General features: G+C 42.1%; 1 protein-coding gene across 5 annotated transcripts in view; it reads left to right on the forward strand.

Annotated features, from left to right (window-relative positions):
- The window catches only part of PREX1 (phosphatidylinositol-3,4,5-trisphosphate dependent Rac exchange factor 1), a 145,992-nt gene that overhangs the window by 95,237 nt on the left and 28,476 nt on the right, over nt 1–22,279 (forward strand). For all 5 annotated transcript variants that reach the window (XM_050314074.1, XM_050314077.1, XM_050314075.1 and 2 more), the window contains exons 12-21: nt 837–940; nt 1,491–1,540; nt 5,496–5,571; nt 7,733–7,805; nt 9,081–9,223; nt 15,582–15,674; nt 17,998–18,146; nt 19,050–19,135; nt 20,804–20,940; nt 21,404–21,575. In XM_050314074.1, the coding sequence (XP_050170031.1) occupies nt 837–940; nt 1,491–1,540; nt 5,496–5,571; nt 7,733–7,805; nt 9,081–9,223; nt 15,582–15,674; nt 17,998–18,146; nt 19,050–19,135; nt 20,804–20,940; nt 21,404–21,575 (1,083 nt within the window). The remainder of the gene's footprint in view (nt 1–836; nt 941–1,490; nt 1,541–5,495; nt 5,572–7,732; nt 7,806–9,080; nt 9,224–15,581; nt 15,675–17,997; nt 18,147–19,049; nt 19,136–20,803; nt 20,941–21,403; nt 21,576–22,279) is intronic.

A 22,279-nucleotide genomic window follows, 5' to 3' on the forward strand; every position in this document is an offset into this window, starting at 1 on the left:
CTCTTATCTGGAGCTGCTGATGGAGCAGTTCTGGTACCTGTCACAGGGCACAGGAGGGATCAGAACCTGATCTTCTGTGGGCCAAACACAGAAGACACTTTCTGCTCACTTCATTCTCAGCTGGATTTAGAAATACAAAATCCAGAGCCTGCAGAAGAAGTCAGTAACTTGCACAGCTTAAGAGAGTCAACTGTATACAAAGTGAGATACATGGGATCCTGCATATTTTGATCCTGTGAAATTAAGGAAAAATGTCATCCAAAGCAGGAATTTAATTGTAGAACAGGATGTCCTATGTAACGAGGGAAGGTCTTAAGAATTTCTGGCCTCTGAAGAACTATCCTGCCCACTCTGCAAGAGGCAGACTAAATCTCAGACTGTGTCCTGGTACTTTGGATCTTCCCAACACAGGGGAATTGTTCTCAGTCACCAAGTGGAGCCAGTTTTCTCAGATTAATTGGACTTAGGCTAAGATGCATCTTAAATAGTGTAAATCCATATTTTCTCTCAGTTCATCAAAGGCTGCATCCCAAATATTCAAGGGTGCTCCAGCACACAGATTGACCATAGTTTTGGGAAGATTGCAGTGAGTAAGCTATCCCACCTGACCTGCTCTTCTCCAGATTTCTTCCTCCTCCTCTGTATTGTTGGAACTATTCTCCATTAAATTAAGCTGGGAATAATGACATTTCTCTAGGGTACAGAATACATACTCTTCAGAAAATTACAGGCACCAGTGACTGCTTACTTGGTATCTCTGGATACTAACTGGCCTATAAAGAGCATGGTGGGGGGGAAAGAAAAGGCTGATTTTGACTGTCATGCTGATGTTCTAGTTTCAGACAAGCACCAGTTCAAGAACGAGCAGGTGATGTACAGATTTCGCTACGACGATGGAACGTACAAGCCAAGAAGTGAATTGGAAGACATCATGTCCAAGGTTTGTGTTACCATTCTTAGCTGGCACCTCGTGATCTGCAGTGAACAGCTCAGTTGTGACTGCACCCAGGACTGCTGATTGCACTCCTAATAGAGTAACAAAAGGTCTCAAAATGGTAACACAGCATGTCTGCTGCAAATCTGGGCATTATGGCTCAGGGAGATAGAAGAGATCAACATTTAACTGCTGTTCCTAATAATTGTCTGTCAGATAAGTTCTGTATATCCCATTTTTGCCCACATATCTTCTAATAAATTTGATTTTTTTCTTATGGGCAATGGTTAATGGGTTAGTTGTGAGGAAGGATTAGTGGAGAAAATGTTGGAATGGAGGTGACTAGAGATAAAAGAACAGATTTTTGGCTGTTGGAGGCAGGGAAAGAAGAAAATGTTTGACAGAGAGGATAAGGGAACTGTTTTGAATATCAGTTAATGACTAGATAATTCCAGCTGAGTTGAGACATCAATGTCCAGGTTTTTCTAACTTTAGCTAGTCAGTGTTTCTTTGCAAAGTAAAAAGCTGCTAACACCCCACATCTTCCCTTCTTCAGGGGGTGAGGCTCTACTGCCGCCTGCACTGCCTCTACACTCCAGTGGTGAAGTAAGTTCCCCTTCCTGCTCCCCGTGTGTTTATTACCTGCCTTGAAAAAAGATGACCTGTTACTATTGAAATCTTTCTTATTTCCTATTACAAACAGTAATTTTCTGCATTTTCTTGGCTCTTTTGCTGCCCTTCCATCTCCACAGCTTAGCTGTGTAGTTGTGCTGCTGCTGGAGGATGTTGGGGCTGGGGGTTCTGGGGGAGTGAGAGGCTGTGTGTGATCACAGTGCTCCTGACACTGCCCCTCTGCTGCTCAGGAGAGCAGGACACACCTTGGTTTGTTTCCTTGGGCATTGTCTGTGACTGTGGTGGGTGTGATTAATGAGTGACTCTGATTCAGGGCAGATGGTGTGGTGTGATTGTAGCTGCTGTATTATTTGGGTTATAGAACGTGTCAACAGATGCTGACGTGATGTAAACAGATTCCAGTGTGGGGCAAGGACTCTGTCATTCAGAGCACCCTAAACAAACAAAACCCAGTCTGAGGTGGAATAAAAGGTGAAGCTGTAACTTGAAGAAACCCTGAAAGTTTTGGGTGGAATCTTCAGAACTTGGCTCTGTATAAATAGCTGCTGAAGAATTGAGATGATAGTCTGCAAGTGTGAGGTGACTTGCCTCCCAGGTCCTAGGAGGTGATTTTCAGATGTTGTTGCCTTACTGTTATATCAAATGAACATTTCTGGCCAGTAATGGAAACCACCCTGAACTGTGTAGGTGTTCTGTTTAGGTGTTTATGTTGGAAAATTAGGCATTTTCACTTAGGAGAAATTCATTTTTATTTAAAAAAAAAATTTATGAGGAAGTTAAAAAAATCCTTTAGTGGAGATGGCTGGAATCCCAAATTCAACAACACTGACCTCTTGTTCCTGAGTTGCACAACAGATGTTTCACTGATAGATGCCATTGTCATGTTAAAAGGAGGCTGCAAAGGTGGTTGCAGTTCATCAGTCATAAATTTACGTAATTAGAGCTCTGGGGTTTTTTTCCCAGAATAACTGTTCTGCAAGATTTCACCCAGCCTGAAGGGTCTGGAGAGAGCAGGAGAGCATGATGCTGCCAGTGGTAGGCAAAATGGTTCTGGAGATGCACGTGTGTATCTGCACGTACTCATCTCACCCCTTAACGTGGCAATTCACATCCAGAGTAGAAACAATGGTAAGTGAAGCTCAAAAAATGTCCCTGACCTCAGGGTACCCACAAACTGAAGTGGATCTAATCTAATGCTTTAGGGAATCAACGAGGACAAAGTGCCCGTCTTGTGGTGTTTTACCAATGTACTATTTTTGTAATAACTTCCCAACTGGAGAGTCTTCTCAGGTCAGGATCAATCTGTGCTGGTGATATCATGACTCTAAACTGTGTATGACCAGTGAACAGTAGCAGACCCTCAGAAATTTTAGGATCCTTCTGAACAGACTGAATTTTTGGTATGTTTTGGCTCTTCTTCCTGCCATTCTCATTCTCTCTTTTCTGAATCTCCCAGGCTTTTGTCCCTTTATGTCTTCTTATCCTGTCTTTTTGCCTCTGGCAAGCCTAACATGAGCCTAGAGGAGTTACTTTCAGCCAAGTTAGTTGGGCAAAGCCCATTGCTTTGTGCTGTGCCTTTGGGACACTGCATTTATCTACATCTTAGGACTGCTGATCCCTGCATCCATGATGGCTTTCCTGGTGCAACCTTCCTGATGGAAAGTTGGTAAAGCTGCTTAGAGTAGCAGATACATATGCCAAAAGGATCTGGGGGAATAGTAAACTCAAAATTAAAATATTTTCTTGACAACCTTGGGACACAATTTTGCTTAGTTGTCTTCCCTGGAAACCTTGGAGTTTCCATGTAGGCTGTGCCTTTATATTTTTCATTAAGTAAACTCTGACACTCTTGTACTTTGAGGGCAAGATGATATACCCCACTGGAAACAAATAACGCTGCTTTGGGGCTTGAAACAAAAAAAGTAAAACACTTTGGAAACTCTTAGATGAGGGATGTTCTGAATATGTCTCTGATGTACTTTGGGGATGTTGGGAGGTGGCAGAACTTGTTCCCACTTCTGCATGTGCTGGACAATAGGTCAGCCCATCGTTGGGCTGGACCCTGTGAAGAATATTCTATTCCTCAAGATTCTGTGAGGCAGCAAGGTTCTGCCAAAATTTCAGTGGTTCCCACCTCTATATTGATCGTTCACCTGCAGCTCATGGTTCTGGATAACATTCTATGATTCATGCTCTGCTGCTGTTCAGGCTGGATTGAAGTAGGGGGAAAAACCAGTGAACTAATGTTGGAACATTGATCCTGACCAGTATTTAACTGCAAGCAGGGAAAGACTGGGCTTTGGACCAAGACTGATGGCAACTAATTCAAAACTCTGTCAGCATCTGTATGAAAATGTTGGGAGTTGCTTCTCACAATCTGGAAACCCCTACTCATTAGTACTCAATATTTTATCGTTTTCCTTTATTGTTCTGACATTTCAAAAGCACATTTTCTCAAGATAAGGGTGTGAGAGGGGAAAAACTGCCCAGAAAACTCCCACAGCTTTGTGCTGGGTTTAGCACTTTACTGGAAGACAAGTAGAAAACTGTGTGGAAGCACTAGGAGGAAAGCTTTTGTTCTGAGGACACGTATACGTATTTCTGGAAATGCTGTCATGTTTTGTTGGGTTTTTTTTTCCAAACTCTCAAAGTCCTGCTTCCCTTTCTAATTTCTCACACCCTGCATTCTGCAAACACACAGGCATTTCTGCTGCCTTTACAGCAGCCAGTCACATCATATTTCTGTCTGTGGATGATTAGTAAAAGGAACATGAGCAGGATGGACTTTAGATTTTTAGAAAAAGGGAACTATCAGGTAGTGTGGTGCTGATGAAAGAGGTTGCTTTGGCAGAGCTGAAGAATAAAGTCTCCTCTTGACCTGCCGTATGGAAACATCCGGACTGCGGAACGGTCCCAATGGCTGTGAAAGTTTCCTCCCACAGTCCTGCCAGTGGAGCTCAAGCTTCCAATAGAAGGACCACCCCCAGGGGTGAGAGAGGAATTAATTCTTCATAGCCCGTTCAGCACTTGGCCTCTCTACTGAGACTCTCAACGAGAGGGAGCCAATTAATGCAAATTGATTGTGGTAATGGCTTTTGTGATGTGGAACTAGGAACTGGATCAAGACCACGAAACTTATTTCACATGGGCCAATAAACAGCCTTAAAATGGCTTTTATTCTCTTATGAGCTGGATTAAATGCAGTGACCTTGGAGGTGAAAGGTGTTAGAGCCCAATGTCCTGAGCCACACAGTCCTCTTATATTTGTATCAAAATTCTTTAGAAGTATTTCACAGAAGACTTAAAAACATCAATTATCTCCATGGCTCTGAGAAGAAGAGGAATGGAAGAAAACTGCAAAAAGCATCAAGTTACAATAGGGGTCCTTTTCCTTCTTCCAGGAGCAGTGCTGCTGCCTACAAGGCTGGGGGTGAGGGGGTGCCAGTTGTGCTACAAGACCTAAACACAACACTTCTTTTCTTATTTACAGCGACTGAAATTATCTAAATGCCAGAAAGGGACACTGGGTACCCTGTTTGTGTCTGGCCACTGTGTGGTATTTTACTAAAGGAAGTAAAATCTGAACAAGTGTGGGGAATCAGGAAAATCTCTCTTGACATCAAAGTGCTGAGTTCTGTGAGCTCACGGAAGGGGGCACAGAATCTCCTGGTCACCTCTGGCAGGAATGTGAGCTCCCTGAAGATGGCTTGAAGCAACATCTAGAGAAATTTGAAATACCACTGCTCTGTGTTGATCTGAAATATCTTCCCAATTCAGGTGGTTAGAAATGTTTAAAACTTTCTTCTAGAGAAAAGGGATGTCTGCTTCTTAATAATAGTAGGTCACAGTAGTATATATAGGTTTAGAGTACAAAAGAAAATGTATCCCTTTTTGTCCTTATTTTCCCTGAATTCTCTTTCTTAATTAGAGACCGGGACTACCACCTAAAGACCTACAAATCAGTAATCCCTGCAAGTAAACTGGTGGACTGGCTTATTGCACAGGTAAGAACAGTTTCAGATACTGCTATCTTTGATAAGGAGCTTCATTTTTTCAGTTCTATTTAAAAGTAAATAAACCACATTTATCTAGAGAATATTACAACATAATTAAACATATTCTGATGCTCTGAACTTATAATCTCATGTCTTCTGTTACTGTTCATTTTGTGAAAGTTTATTTGGCATCATAAAGACAAAGTGCTTTGCTAGCCCTAGGAGTGGTGAACTGGCTATTTGTGGGAATGTTTTCTACTTCTTGTGATTTTTGGGAAGACATCTAATCCAATGTTGATCTCATTCAATCTAGTACAATATTATTGAGAAGTTTTACAGCCACAACTCCAACACTGTCTTTGGAAGTTGTAATTGCCCCACATTTACGTTGTATTTACAGAGAAGAGTGTGTAGCTTGAGGAATTCAAAAATGTAGCTTTGATAGTGTGAAGCCACCTGAAGGGAGAGTGGGCTGTTTTGTTAGGGGAATGTTTTTCGTTAGTGGGCTGTTTTGTTAGGGCCAAGGTAATGTCACCAGGAATAGCCAGGTCTGGTTTGGAGCCTTCCTACACAAAGATTTTGTTGCCTAGGACAAAAGTAGATTCCTAAGGGTTTAAGAGGGTAACATTAGAAGGCATCTCTCCTCCAGTTTATTTATAGTTGAAAGAATAAATTAGATTTTTAAATCCCAGCCTCTGCAAAATAAACAACCCATTTATCCCATAAAGTAACACAAAGAGAGAGTTGAGAATTGTCTCATGACAAGATGCTGAAAATGAGGGAAAATTTATGAAGATCTGAAGTTAGTTTATAATAAAAGTTAAACTTCAGGTTTATTAAAGCTGTTTTCTTGGCTTTCCTTGTGTGATTACATAGTCATGTAGTTCCTTCAGAACTGCCTTGATCCTTTTTCTACCAAGACAACAATATTTAGTTCTTAATTTGTAAATGCGGTTCCTTTTGTGTTCTCAGAAAGCCTCTTCAACAAAAGCCAGTAGTGCTGCTGATTTGCAACAGCTGAACTTGTTTTATTCTGTATTTAAATAGTACCTTTACACCACAACGATGTTCTTTGCCAGCATTTGCTTGGCAAGTAACTAAGGCTCTCCTTAGTAGGACTTGAAGTAGGACTGATTGTTCTGCTGACAAGATAAGAGGGCTCTTGGTTGCTTAAAACAAAGTCAGTTTGTTGCCCTGATGCGAGAGCCTTAGGGCTTCTCATTCTGCAGATGGAGGGGAGAAAAGAAGGTGTAATATTTGTGTAGGATGCAGCTTCTAAGTTAGCAGGACTGGAAGCAATGCCCTGAAATTGCTCCTCTTGCCAAAGCAGGAGATGCCCTCCCTGCTGGAATGAGCTGACCCACTGCTCTCACTGGGGTACCACACCCTGGGTTCCCCTTTGGGGCAGGACCACTCTCATCTCACACCAAGGGACCAGCATTGCCAATGTTTGTAAGACCAGTAGTGCCTCCTGGTTTTTACCAGCACTATTTAGAACTGATTTGTCTGCCTAAAAAGTGCAGCTGTGTTTGTGAAGTCTTCCCTCGTGGCTGCAAATTAGCAGAGACAGAGAGAAAGCGAAGCAGTTCTTGTATTTAAGTTGTAGGTGCAAAGCTTAATGCTGCCACTTCAGGGAAATCTGTAAATGTGCAAGTCACCTTTGGTAGCTGTTTTGAATGGCTACACTCAAGGCTTCAGGTAGTGAGAAACTAAAGCCTTTGCTGTATAAGCAAAGAAATCCACTGCAGTTTTAACATGTCTGACCTTGGAGTTCACATATGCTGGGTTTACTCAGGGTTTTCTCCCTTGGGATCTCTCAGCTTCTCTCTCAAGGAGTTTTATTGTCTGTGGCTAATGGGTCCTAAAGTCCAGCACTACAATTGCAAATAAAAACTCTTTACATTGGGATAAAATTGTAACCTTTTGTGAGTTAAACAACTACTTTCCTCAATCCTGATCCTTCTCCTCCTGGTTCCTGTAGGAGGGAGAGATGCTGTCTGTAGGAACCGACAGGGTTTGGTGCAGTGGGATGCCTATTTTAATTTCTTGCTATTGTTCCCTACAGAAACCATCCTCCTCATTTCAGAGCCACAAGCTGTGTGGTGGGGAAGGGGGAATGATTTAGCTTAGAAAGTTGTCTGAGATGTAATATTTGTCCTCTTGTTTCCAGGGAGACTGCCAGACTCGGGAGGAAGCTGTGGCTCTGGGTGTGGGACTCTGCAATAACGGCTTCATGCATCATGGTAATGCACCAAAATTGCTTCTCCCAACCAAGTAAAGGAGCTCTTACTTCAGGCAGGTTGGCTTTTCCAGGCTTTTCTAGGCCAAACATTTTGTGTACACGACTGCAGGCAGCCCTGCAGGTCCTTTAGAACAGCCTTTGAGCTCACACCGTGTCTAAGCCTGGGACCTTCCCAAGTGAATCCCCCTCCTGGCAGTTATGGGCAGTGCTGAAGGGATTAAACAAGCCACAAGGGACATTTTTTTTCACTGCATGAGTTGCAGAGCCATCAGACCAATGCACAAGCCAAGTACTGTCCTGAAATATCCCAAGAAATGACAGGTACAAAGTAAAATTGCCTTATTCTTGCCTCTTGGACAACAAGCACAACCCTCAGTGCTGAGGCTTCCAAATCTGAAGTGCCAGATTGCCAGGTTAGACATCATCCATCCTCAAATGGGGGAAAGTAAACAGATCACCTCTGCATCAGTATCAAAGAGCACATACAAGTCCTAAGAGTAAACTAAGTTTGTCCAGTGAGACATTGTTTTAGTCACAGGTTACATTTGCTCGCTGTATTTTGCATAGTGGTTTTGAGAGTAGGTTATTGTAAATAAGTAATGGAGAATTTGCATTGTACTTGATAAGAATGTAAGAATAAATTTAAAATAATTTGGTCTGGTTTGAGCCCTTGCAAAATTTTGGCATTCTTAGTGTCCTTTGCCAAGAAGGTCCTTTGCATAAGTACACACTGAATGAAGAAGTTGTTCCTCACTTGCTGCTTTTATTTGTAGATCCTAGATGTCATATTTGAAGAAGTGGTAAAGAACTTTATCACACCTTCCAGAATTATGTAGATCTCATTTCCTTCTCAGTTCTTTTGTTTAGGTTGAAGAGCCTTATTCTGTGTGAACATCTTAGGTACTTTTAAGCAGCCACTTTACTCCTCTTTGCTCTTTCTGTAGTTTTACTCTATTCATTTCAATGTGGGAAAGGAGCATCAGGTTTTGAGCAGCATCTTCCTTCCAGGAGGATCTTTTGCATTTTGTGCACATTCTGTGTGCCAGGGAGGTCACATCATGTCACGAGCTACTGTGCACTGAAGAAAAGCATGTGCCCTAAAATACAGCATGAGCATAAAAATACAGAGTTGAGTAGCTGACTGGTAGGGATGCACTTGGTCTGTGTTCTGTGAAGACTGGGGAAATATTTAGGATTTCCTTTAACTTTCTTTTTTGTTTCTCTCTTTCTTTCTCTGTGCAAATGCACGTATGTATTTCATATATATGGTTTCAAGTCCTGGAGAAAAGTGAATTTAAGGATGAATCCTTATATTTCCGCTTTTATGCTGATGAGGAGATGGAGGGCACCAGTTCCAAGGGCAAACAATTACGTAATGACTTCAAGCTCGTGGAAAACATCCTGGGAAAGAATCTTCTGGTAAGAAATATGTTAATGTAAGCCTTGATGTTTCTGTGAAACTGGTATTGCTTTCTGCTAGAGGAGAATAAGAAGGAAAACTGTGATAGAATAGGATTAAAATGGGCAATTGCACCTGTAGCTGCATTTTTCTTCATTGCATAAATGGTACTGACTCTTGATCTACTGTGCTGTAGAGCTCCAGCTTCTGTAGCTCTGACTTTTCCAGCTGGGCAGACTGTGTAGCTCATTCTCATAGCAAGGGAAATCCTTATGTTGCCCCCTTCTGTAGCATGTGACCATCCTGCTGCACTGGGAGCTTCAGATTTATAGCTCCACACACACACACACATGCAAGTGCATGGAGGTTCCTGCCTGTTTCTGATGGGTCTCAAGAAAAGAGATACAACTGTTCATCCAGGACCTTTTCCCAATAAGTCCTCCTGAGAGTCTGGAAGTGAGCTGGGAGATGGAAATGTCTTAGCAGGCACCACAGTGTTGATGTGGTGGAGGAGAAAGTAATGAGCACTACTGTCCTGGGAGAGATCAACTTTAAACACAGTTTAAATACCCTTTGATGTGAGGTAAATTCAGGTGAAAGTTGAAAGGTTCATAAGAACACAGATATTTCAGGGCATTGCTGTCTAAGCCATATGAATATGCCCTGCATGCCTGGACCAATTACCAGCTTTACTTGGTTTATGGAAACCGTTTTCCAAAAAATGCTGGGTTTTGTATCCATGCTTGTGCAATATTACTGTGATCTCCAGATTCCCACCTCACTGAAGTGCCATCCCAGCCCTCACTGCACTGGGATTATTCTAACTCTGGTGGGATTTGATGGTCAGATTGGGGCAAACATTTTGTTCTGAGATCCTTGTGTACTGCCAGTGGGGCTCCAGGCCCATTGTTTTCTCCCATTGAACAGTGGTAGAATGCAGGAGAAGAATAAAAACTTGGGTCAGAAACTACAGTGGCAGAATTCCTGGAAAAGATCCAGAGGTCCATTATATGGGGAAAACCTTTCCTGTGGTTCACACAAATTTCACATCTCACTGTTGTTTTGTCTCCCTGGAGACCAAGCTATGTTTGTCTCCATGGCCAGGAGTAATATTTAAAGCACCATGGTCCTTCAGAATTACCTCCATGTGCCAGGGACTGGAGTGTCCACTTAAAATGATTGTCCTCTTGAAGAATTGTTGGATATAGGGAAGCAGGTGGAAGGTAATGCACTTTGTGGGGTGTTTTTGTTGTGAATTGGAAAGCACTCAGAGATTGGTTTCATGTCAGTTGGTGGGAACTGCTGTTGTTGGGGTATTTTTAATACCTGGTCAGGAAAAGACAGTGTGAGGAAACACAATGACCAGGATATCTCTTCCACTATTTCTGTCAGTTCAAAGCACCTCTGTTAAAATGCCAGAACTCAGTGGTAATGTTAGCTGTGAAAGGAGGGATTTAACATTCTCTGATTGGTTTTCTTTTAATGTAATAATTATTTGTTAGTATTCAGTAAAGAGACAGAACAAACAAGCAGACCTTTTGCTCCTGGACTCTCTACTACTGATTATTAATCATAATCTCTAGTTGGTCCTTCCAATCACCCCATAATTTGCTAACTGAAGTAACTGTGACAGGAAGGATGTTAATACAGCTATTGTCATGGTTCTGAATTGCATCAGACAGCCTTTGTCAAAATGCAGTCCCATCTCAAACAGAAAACAGTTGGAAATGAGCAGCACATGCTGAGGAGAAAACCTCCTCCTTAGAGGGCACACATTTGTGTCAGATGTGGATAGTCCTGCTGAAGACAGGAGTTGCTTTCATTTGCACACAGACATTGGCAGTGCCCTGAGTGTTTGTGAAGACCCCACAAAAGCAGAACAGTAAATTCATGACGCTTACCCACAACAACAGTGCCTGACTTCTGGTTTATGCTGTGTTTAGCAATTATGAGCAGTTATTTAGCAACAATTCCCGAGGCTTTGCTGTGTGGGGAACATCCCTGCTTGCCTCTACACTCATGATGGGGCACTGATCCTTTCCATCCATAGGAAGTTTAATGGAATTTCCTCAGCACTGGCTTTTGAAACGTGCTTTTGTACCGCCATGAAATCCTACCTGCTTTTGGGTAGGTTCCTGCACTCCCTCCATCTAAGTCTGTTGTATCACAGGAGAGCCTGCCCTTGAGAACTGAAAACAACAGAAACCTTGGCAAATATTTATGAGAAATATTAGAACAAAGTGCTTTCAGTCTGGAACAACACACTTCAAACAAAACCCAATACTTATTTATTTGCGCAATTGTTTCTCATTGAAGGACATAAATCATGACAAACTGAAAAAATATACAACATTCTTTGCATAGTTGGAGAGAATTTGGAAGAATTTGCGTTTTGGCCTGTCTCCAAGCATTGTGACTTGGTTACTGCAGTGTGCTGAGAACTTGTGAGCAGCCCAGCCACAACACACGTCAGAGCTGGTCGCTTGGAGCTGAGTGTCAGGCAAGGAGAGTTGCCTGGAGAGATGGATCTCCATCGAAGTTGTCTGAGAAGTTGAGTGCCCACATGATGCTGCAGTCCCAGAAGACTCAGAGGAGAAGCATTGCCAGTGATTTCTGAAGATGATGCCTGTGTACATTTTCTGTAACTCTCTCAAAACTGTTGTGCTGCTGGTTGGAGTTCTCGACTGGAATTCTAAACCTCCTCAACTTTCCAGACCTGTGATATCTCTTACATTCCTCCAGGTTATCCTGTATTTGTTATCCTCAGTAGTGTGTGGCTGTGTCTCCCTGCAGTCTGTAGCCAGGGCTGGGGCCTGTCCTGGAATTTGGCTCATGCAGGGCCTGGGTAGTGCAGCACATTCCATGGAAGGCAGGGCTACCTGGGATTTCATTTAACTTCTCCCATCAACTCACTTTCGTGGAGCAGGTCACTCTACGCCTCAGTTTACAATCTGAAAATTAGGATGGTAAATCTCATTTATCCACAGGACTTTATTACTTTGCTGTTAGATTTAGAATCAGCTTTGAAAATGAAGTTCTGTACTTCAGAGATGAAGTTTTTAGCTAATAGTACTGATACCACGGGAGTTCATATCTTTTCCATTTTAAACCAGCTAAACCAATAAACACAGCATTCACCTTAAAATTCTTAAAGAAGTATAGGATGCATTTCTGCTGTTCTAATCCTGAATAACTAAGAGTTATTTGTATCACTGAAATAAAGTCATACTTGGTCCTCTTCCATCTTTCATCATTTCAGAATTATTTTTGTGTGTTGTTCTAATATAAAACAACCTAACTCTGCACAATTTCAGCAGAGAGAGAGAGAGCAGAAAAGAGCCTTCCCTTTGTTCTTCATTATCCTGGTCTACCCGTCTGCTGTAGCTAGAGAATTCAACTCATGGATTTAAAGCACTCTGGGGAAGAAAGCCACTAATTAGAGCTCATCCTCTAGGGAATTCTGCTTCCAAGGGGACAGGCTGGGAAGTCAGTGATGAGGCATCCATCATGCAGGTGTAGGTGGCCACAGAAGAGCTTGGGGTGGAGTCAGATATTGAAAACTCCGGTGAACTCTGAAGGGAAAACCACCCTTTAGGCTCTAATTCTTTCACTGTTCAGAAGGAACAGTGGGAGTTCAGTGCTCAATTTCACACCTCACAAACCACAAGAAACTTGGAGTCATTCTGCATATATTCAGTCTCTTTTGCTAATGTGGCAGAACACACCTTTAAGGATAACGGTAGGGGTGGCTTAGATTCTTGAGCTTTTGTCTTTCCAAATCCTGTTTTAGTGCCCCAGAGCTGTGGATTTGTGAGAAGCTGTGGAGACTGGAACAGCCTGAGAGATGAAGTGGAAGGAAAGTGGCTCCCTTCAAATGCTGCTGAGGGCTCAGAAGTGTTCTCAGGTGTTCAGAGTTGCCATTGTCTGCTAAGTCTCTGCTCTTGAGGAGATTCTTACCCATTCAGGCTGTGCAAGTTTGTCTAACAGAGAAGGGTTTTTCTGGAGAGCTGTAGGGAAGGCTGTGAGAGAAGAATGTGCATCCTGGACATTTGAGTTTAAGAAATGGTGGTTGTTGTGCCTGTGTTGCCTCATCTGATGTCCCCAAGAGTTTGGGCTGAGGGTTCCTGCTTCAGTGTGATACAGGTGTAATAGACCATTCTTTGCACAGCTTTCCATCTCTCCAGACCCTACATCCCTGCCAAAATTCTCTTTGAATGCTGTTCTGACTACATTTGCCCTGTGGTTTTGATTAAACATTATTTCTCACGTGGTCTCATTTGTTAACGTGGTTATCTTTCAAGATTAAACAGCTGCTGCCTTATGTTCCAAAAACTGATTGGGCTTCAGGGGCACAGAAACAATTCTTGTAGGTGGCAATTTAGTTAATTGCTTTGGACTCCTTAGGGATGACTGGGGTTCAGCTGTGGAATGGCAAGGTGTTCCTATTTTATAAGAAAGAATGAATCATAGCCTTCTCCAAGCATTGCATAGGGAATATTATCCATGGGGTCCCCAGCACAGGAGCCTCAGGATACGGAATGTGAGATTTTTTTTTCCTTAACACCATGCTGAGAAAGATCCCAGTGTTGATGCACTTGGGGTTTCCTAAAACTGTTCTGGTTCTTTGCTTTCAAACAATAAATTTTTGCAATATCAACGATCAGAGAAAGGTAGGTTATTAAAAATGATAGCAGATAAAAGATCCTCATGCATGGTAATGGTGGCTGCACCCAAGAGATAGGTAAGGATGTGGAGCTGCTGCCTTCTGAAGTTGGGCAAATCAAAGGCTCCAGGTTTTTAAATGTCTCTTTCACATGTGCTTTCAAAATTCAACAAAAGAAACAAACAGTCCCTTCAAATGTCAAATGTGGATTGGAGGGGAGAGCTAGCCTAGAAATCTTCCATTTCCTCCCAAATGGGAAGTGATAAGATGTACATACTGTGTTGGGCTGAAACTCATTCCGTTTGCAACACTGAAAATCTAACCAGCAGAATACTCAGTTTTCTAAGGTCCTTTATTAATCATACAATATTAGCATTGCTTCTGAAAATATTGTGTGTTAGAAATGGCCAGAAATGACAAGCTTACCTTCCAGTCTTTTTAATTCCCTGCCCATGATCTAATCTGAATATCACCTGGTAAGGACTTCTTCCCTGCACATGAATTATTTTAACATCCTGCAGATTATTTTAAGATCCTGCAGGACAGAATTATTCTAATTCTTTCCTTTTTTCTAAGGTAATTTCCTGTAAAAGAACAAAGCTTATAAACTGATGGAATTGACTTCAATAGAAAAAGGAAGGTATTTTTAAATAGTGCAGAAATCATCAGAAGCAAGGAAACAATTCTCAGTAATTTGTTTTCCCCGGTGTCTGCTGGATTATGAGTAGCTTTATTTTTCCTTTTAACTCAGTTCCGTTTTATCAGATGGGTTCTAGTACGTAATGCTTGCTCAAATGCAAGATGTTTATCTGGTAGAATTTCCACTTGTCCATTTACCAGTGGCTTGCTTTGGTTTTTTTATAATGGGAAGTGAGTTGTTAAGCTTTTAACTGGTTAATAAACCACTTGAAAAGGATGAGTGAAACATATATTTGCCATGATTGATATGATTTTAAAGAATATATATAAGGCAGGTCTGTGTGACCTCAGTGCAAATAACAGGAAGCAGAAACCCAATAGTAAGAATTATGAAGGCATCTGTCAAATGTAAGAGGTGCAAACTGAGCCCAGGGCTTGTGTTTCTTCCCCTAACACGGAGCCATTTTGCCAGGTCTCTAAAGGAAGGACATGTGCATGTCAGGAATTGTTCTCTCACTGGTCATGACGTAGATTTCTGTGGTGTGTGGTTTTATCTATAACAGATAGGCCTGAGATACTCAATTTATCTGAAACTGATTGTTGAGAAGGACTCAGATCATTCATTATTGGTACGTGGGATGTATTCTAATAAATAAATAAATAAATTACGACACTTTAATCTGTTTGTACATTCACCAATGGAAAATACTGAATAATGATGTAATCTGAAAGTGTAAGATCTAATGAAGGATAAAGGGCTAGGAGTTAAAACCAAATACAGTTTCTAACAGAAGAGTTCGGAACAAACTCTCAAGGGTGGGAGGAGATTCCTCACTTCTTAAAGACTGTGGATCTTACCTGGGTAGCCCTCTGGAATTCTGCTTTAGTGTGTACTAAGGGCTCAGTGAAGAAATAATTAGATTAAATGTTGTGGCTCATATTATGTAGGAGATCAGACCAAATGACCTGGTAGTGCCTTTCATCCCTAAGGCATGCAAGTCCACATCAGTTGTGGCAATCTTCAGCTTTTCAGCAAGCTGCATATTCATGAATCCTTGCCCTGTGCTCTGTTTAAGATTTTACCAGAAGAGGATGACTATGGGTTTGACGTAGAGGAGAAGAACAAAGCCGTTGTGGTGAAGTCGGTTCGACGAGGCTCCTCTGCCGAGGTAGGACCCGACACCCACGTCCTCGGATCTGAGAATGTTCAGTACTTGGAAAAGGCAGCAAATGGAAAATCAGCTGTCTTCTACAACTACTGTGGTAATAAGCTGGTTCTGTGAATGGCCAAGGGTTTTGGCACCACCAGGTGACTTGAGGATCATTGATAAGTGATCGGTCAACAGCAGGATCTGTGTGATGACACCTCGGGTTCATTACCAACCTCAGTTTAAGGAGAGAGGAAAAGTAACGCTGTTTTGGGTTAGCAAAGGTGTTCAAGGGGAAACAGGTTTATTTGAGTGAAAGCTGCATTTTTAGATATGTATTTTTTTCCTTAAAAAGCATACACTCGTTTCTCTCCCTGGTACGAGTTCTACAGAATGTATTTGCTGTGTTTCTTTGAGGCACATAGATGGGCCAAATGTCACACTCTATTTACTGAAATAAGGCACAGACAGACTGAAAATCTGTCTTTCAGTAAGCTGTTTAGGTGCTTTTTTAGCATCTGTGAAGATAAGAGAGGGCTAAATGACTCGTCCAGAGTTCCACAGTAAAGTGTGGCAGCACACAGGCAGAGCTTCTAATTACAAGTCCAGGACAACCATTACAGAATTTCTGAATGTCCATGCTCATTTATGGGTCTTTGCTTTAGACTACAGATAACTGCTGGATAACTTGCCCAGTGGAAACAGTGGACAGATTGATTTTAGCAAGCTGAGAATGTTGAATTGGAAGGAATTTTGAACTGAAGTTTAGTATTAAAATTAAATGATTTCAGTATTCCTGATTCTCATGTGGTTTATGGTCACCAAAGAAACCAATCCTGTGCTTTAGCTCGTGCTCAAAATCAACATGGGTTGGCCAAAATTTTATTAATGTAAACCTGTGCTATGAACTATTGCCTGCCAGATAATCCTTCTGCCCTTTCTTTGGCTGGATGCCTGGGGAATAGCCTGCAAATCTGTTGTGTTTTAAGACAACAGAAGCACACAATTTTCTGAGGAATCTTTTTCTTGATCTTCCAAGACAAACTATCTGTGACCAAGAGCCCATCTTTTGAACTCTTTCTTACAATATTGCTCCAGAAAAGAACAGAATCTGCATCTCTCTGAACCAGAGGGCTGTCAGCTCATTCTGGAAAGACCCGAGGTCCAATGGTGATGCATTTTGTCACATTCTTGGGCTTTTTTAATTGCTTTGTGATATTGGAAATATATGCAGCATGTAGTTCTGTGTGGCTCAGCATTTAGAGACCCTCTGCCTGCTGTCATTCCCTTCAGGGACAAAAATGAAGACACACAGCTTTGCTTCACAGCTCATTGCATTCACTGAGACTGTCAGACTTCAGGCCTGAGTGAGATTTCAGGTTCACCAGTAAAGTGGGAACAAATCTACTACTTGCATGGATTTGTTCAAGATTAACATGTCCTCTTTGACTTTGGAAATGTGATCTCCTATTCTTGAAACAAAATTGAAACACAGCTAAAGCATGGGTTTGTGGCAGCATACAGCGTTGAACTTGGTGCTTGTGCAACAAGGGTCTGTGGGGTTTCTATTGAATGTCAGAGTTGCCAAGCATTGTTGTTATTATTAGTGTCTTTTCTTCTCAAAATTTTTTAGAAGCTGTGTGTGAGCTGTTAGATTTGCCTATGCCAGAAGCAGTTTCCAAACTGTGTTTAAAAGCTGTTAAGAACATCAAATTCCTGTACGTACTGATGGGGTGCTTGAACTGCAGCGTGTGAATTCTTTGCCTGGCATTGTGTGTTCAGCTTCTCAGTTTTGGCCCTCAGACAGAACAGTGCTCCTGCCCTTTGTCTCCTGCTGCTGCACGATGAGCAGCCAGGACCTTCCCTGTGGGAATTGTGCCCCTGCTCCTGCCATCAGCTGCCTGGGCCTGTTGACACTTGCTCAGCTCACCCAGATGGAGGGGCACGAAAAACCATAGAGTTTGCTTAGTTAGTTAATGTGTCACATCTCATGCTCATCCCAAGCTCACATGTCTTCACAAAGACATTCAGAAGGTCCCCTTTATTAATAGTCCCTTAAAAAATTGTAGCAGAAAAGTACAAAGATTTATCTGCTGCAAAGTATCTACAGCTGTACAGTGACGTGTTTCTAAAGATAGGGGTGAAACCTCTTTGTTTTCTGCAAAAGCAGAAAACTTCCAGGGGGAGTGACAAATGACGTGATGAACCAGCACCGGTACAGGGTATCCCACTGACAGCAGTCTGAGGAATGGCTGTAAGCAGGGAATAGCTGAACCTTGGAGCCTGAGCTTTCAGAGGTCCTGCCAGTGATCCAAGTGCTCTGTGGTGTTTGTTCCGTTTGCAGATGGCTGGCCTGCAGGCGGGAAGGAAAATCTATTCCATCAATGAGGATTTAGTGTTCCTACGGCCGTTTTCAGAAGTGGAAACCATCCTAACCCAGTCCTTCTGCTCACGAAGGCCACTCAGGCTTCTGGTAGCCACCAAGTCAAAAGAGTAAGTGCCAAGATGGGCAGACGTTATTGAGAAATGTCAGTTCCTAAGTAATAGTTCTGCAGTTGTAGTGAGAGCTGTGCAAACACTTTGCTGTGCAGAAGCTGCTCAGTAGGAGAACAAATGACAGAAATGAGAGAGCAAGAGTCATGGCTTGTTTTTAGTGATGACCCTCAGGCCTCAGAAGAGGTTGGGTTGTGTTCTCTTCATACTGCAGGTGAAATACTTTTGGCTTCCTCGTGCACAAACAGAACCGAATCACAAGGATTGTCATTCCCTCTCATGAGTGAAGCTTCTCAGGCTATTAATATTTGTGCCAGGGAAAACAAGTTCCACCCCATTAAAGCTTGGCTTATTTTTTGATGACTCTAACAGTATCAGCCCTTACAGTTTTTCAGTCTATTATTATATCTTATAATGAGACTTGACCCTGTTAATGTCTTGTGCACTGTTAGATTCTGTAATCCCAGAATGTGCCATAGAGTTGAACGTCTCAGTGAACACTTGATGCTGGATTCTAGTCCAGGTTGTCTTGTCTAGTGTATTTTTTTATATTTTAATGAAAGTGGTATAAATCAGCACAGCTGCAACGAAGTGTGCCTGGAAAAGGAAATGAATATAAATACCATGGATAGTTTCTGTCAGGTGTTATTTGCCTAAAAATGTAATAAATTAAGAAATGCCAAATTTTAATTAACAAATAGAATCTCCTATGTGCCTTGGAGATAGAAGATGGAGTAGATGATTTTTTTCAGGTCTGTTTATTTGTTATTTATTTATTTATAACAATGTGGGTTTCATCCAAACCCACTTGTGAGTGCCAGGGAAAGATGCTGTTAGAACTGCCCGGACCTCTGACAGCCTAACTTAAAATCCTGTTTTCTCTTTTCTTTGATTTATCTGCAGGATTATTAAAATCCCAGACTGTCCTGAAGCACTTTGCTTTCAGATCCGGGGAGCAGCACCACCATATGTTCACGCTGTAGGAAGAGGTGAGGAGAAAGTCTGGGGTACAGTTAAGCTGGAGTACAGCTAAACATATATACATGTGTATATAAAGAGTGTGTGGGTGTATATATATATAAAAAATATATATTAAGACAGATGCAGGTTTCATTGTCCAACTTGTTCCATACAAGTTCTGACAACCTTGGTGACCACAGTGACAGGAACCCCTGTTGAGGGGAACAATCACACCCATGTAACCACAGAACAAAGTGAGAGTTCCTGCCTCAGAGTGCTCAGCACCTAAATGCTTTCTGGGACAGCGATATCATTCCTACCAACTGAGTAGTGGGTTTCTGATCCCATCAACACAAAACAAGGAATAATTTATTTCTACAGTGGAAGAAACTTGGATACTGCAATCCGCAGTACTGTGGAAAGAGTCTTAAGAAAGAGCTAGAAATGTGCTTGCTCAGTGACCCCTACCATTGCTTCTTCTGAGACTGCCAAGGTCCAGCTTTACAGCCCCAGGGAATAAAAACACAAAACTGAGGTGGTTGAGGAAGAAGTGAGGGGTTAATGCTGTCTATTGCTTCCTCGATATTTTTGCCTGTAGTCAGCCACACTTTGGGTCCTTGGGTTTTGAAGTGAAAGCTTAACCTAACCTTAACCCTGCTGCAGGATCAGCAGGTTGGGAGACAGGTCATAACATGATCTGGACATCACAAAGTAATACTTGGAGACTGCTTCTCCCTTTACGTGGCTTATACTGCTACAAAGTACTAATGTAAGATAGAGGCAAACTGCTTTCCTTCATCTTTTTGAAAGGAGAAAACACAGTTTGACAGAGATATTTAGTAACTCCTGTACCTGAAATGTTAACTGAGCTACAAACAAAGCACAGCTTTAACCTTTATTCTCAGCAGATGCAGAAAATGTGGCCTGTCAGACATACACCACTTCCTTCCTTCCTAACAAACACGTGTCTCCAGATGAGTGCAGTGAGTGCACAGGTAGCACCCTCAGACAGCGTTCCCAGGGACACACAATTATTGCACTCTTTCATAACAGCACCTATAACCACTTTTTCACAGTCTAGAGGGCAAGCTGGAAGTGCCAGCTAGGAGGATTCTCCTGTTTTTCAGGATTTTTCACCAGCAAAAGACAAATTGCATTTTAAAAAGTGCTTTAAAGAACTGATCATCTCAATTGTACATTTCTAGGAGCCCAATTTGGGTATGAGTCTTGTTCATGTGAGTTTGGAATAAATCCATTGAAGCTGGTGGTTGCCCTCTAGACCTACTGTAGCTTTAAGTACATCAGTCTTTCTCTGTGCCACATTGTACAACGTGCAAGTGTTCTGCACCTTTGAAGTGCAAGAAGCTGGAACAAATATAACAATTTACATTTAAGCAAGGCCTCAGCTAATGTAATCATAAGGCTAAAAGAGAACCGTATAAGAATCCCAAACTATTTCCCACAGGGATTTTGATTTCTAGTATTTAGGTCTGGGAGGTCTCTCTTTTTCCCAGCACTACTGACAACATGAAGGATAAACACAAAGCTCTCGGAATAAGGACTTATTAGCAAAGGCAGGACAGCATTCACCCAGCTCTTCTTATTCCTTTCAACCAGAAACCCTTTGCAAACTTGCCAGTGTTCTCTTCCATATGCAGATGGCATTTCTGTCTAACTTCTCTGCTGTTGTTTTTCAGGGTCTGAGGCTGCAGCTGTAGGCCTTCATCCAGGGCAGTGTATACTGAAAGTTAATGGGAATAATGCAACACATGGAAATTATACGGAAGTTCTGGAGCATTTCACAGCCTACAGGACCAGACAACAGGAAGCACTGGTATGAACTCAAAACCTCAAAGGAAGTACATTAATTCCTGCCCTTCTTCTGCCCTCCCCTTCTGCTGTACTTTAATGCTCACTAAATATTCAGAAAAAGAACATCTACGTGTTTCTTTTGACTCATTTCCTCCCTCCCCAAGGTCCTGCTATCACTGAGGGACCTGGTTGCAGTTGCCTAGAGTTACAAAACACCTACAAATAATATGAAAGCAAATTGATGCACTGTATGCACACTGCACACAGTACTGGAGGTTATTAACTACTACTAACACTAGAAGTTCACCCAGATATCCATCTAGGTTTTATGTTCTCTAAAGTTCAGAGAAAAGCTGGGGGAATGCTGTTGTGTCAGCCAACTTAGAAGATAGAGAATTGATAGCTAGATTCACTTTTGTAGGCTAAATATTTGGAGATTGGGCGTTTTTAGTGAGGTCATAGCTAAAGCCTGTATTTCTTGAAAGGGGTTGTACCAGTGGGTGTACAGAACACATGAAGATGCTGAAGAGGACAGAGTTCAGCAAGCAGCAGCCCCTGCATATGTGAATGGCAGCCACCCTGGCTCCACCAAAGACCACCCTGCACTAGAAGGAGATGCAGAATTGGATCCTCTTCAAAACAGCCCCCAGGAATCAGGTAAAGATTCTCATGGTGGAAGGAGACCTAGGGCAATCCAGAGGCTTCCGAAAGGAAAACAGCAGTAGAAATATAAGGTGTAACTGTTACTGTAGGATATCTCTTGTCTTAGTAAAGCTTTGTAGTAAAATGAGGTCTGCCAGAGGAAGTACTCATATGCTGCCATTTTTTCAGGGGAAGAGACACATAGAAATTGTGCCCCTGTGACTCTGTTCTTTACAAGAGAGCCAGTTTCAGGAATGAAGAGGCTCAGCATTTTCAGAATCCTTTGGTAGCCCCTGCAAACCAGGAATTTGTGGGCAGTAGCTGGTGGGAAGGAGGGAAGGAAGGCGTGCAAGTAGCTCCACCTAGAATAATCTATGTTTTCTATTATTTTAGATTAGAGATTAAGATGTTAAATTGCTTTGATCTGGAGCAAATTTTCAAGGCATGCTACCACTGTGTCAGCAGAAGGTGGGGGTGTATTTCCTCCAATTTACAAAAGTGTAACTCATAAAAACCAGCTTTACTTCTGTGTTGAGAGCTGTTTCAGAAAAGTGGATGTTGGGGGAGAATACTGAAATGAGATTTAATCCAAAGGACTGAGCTTGGACTCTCTGAATGCCACTGGCAACTTCTCCAGGAACAGATGCACACCTTTGGATCCCATCTAAGGTCTGGTGAACCTGGTAATCCAGTGGTCCCACAGTGCAGCTCCATGGTGG

Source organism: Myiozetetes cayanensis, unplaced genomic scaffold (assembly GCF_022539395.1).
Source record: "Myiozetetes cayanensis isolate MyiCay16 unplaced genomic scaffold, myiCay2020 scf19, whole genome shotgun sequence".
NCBI classification, from domain to species: Eukaryota; Metazoa; Chordata; class Aves; order Passeriformes; family Tyrannidae; genus Myiozetetes; species Myiozetetes cayanensis.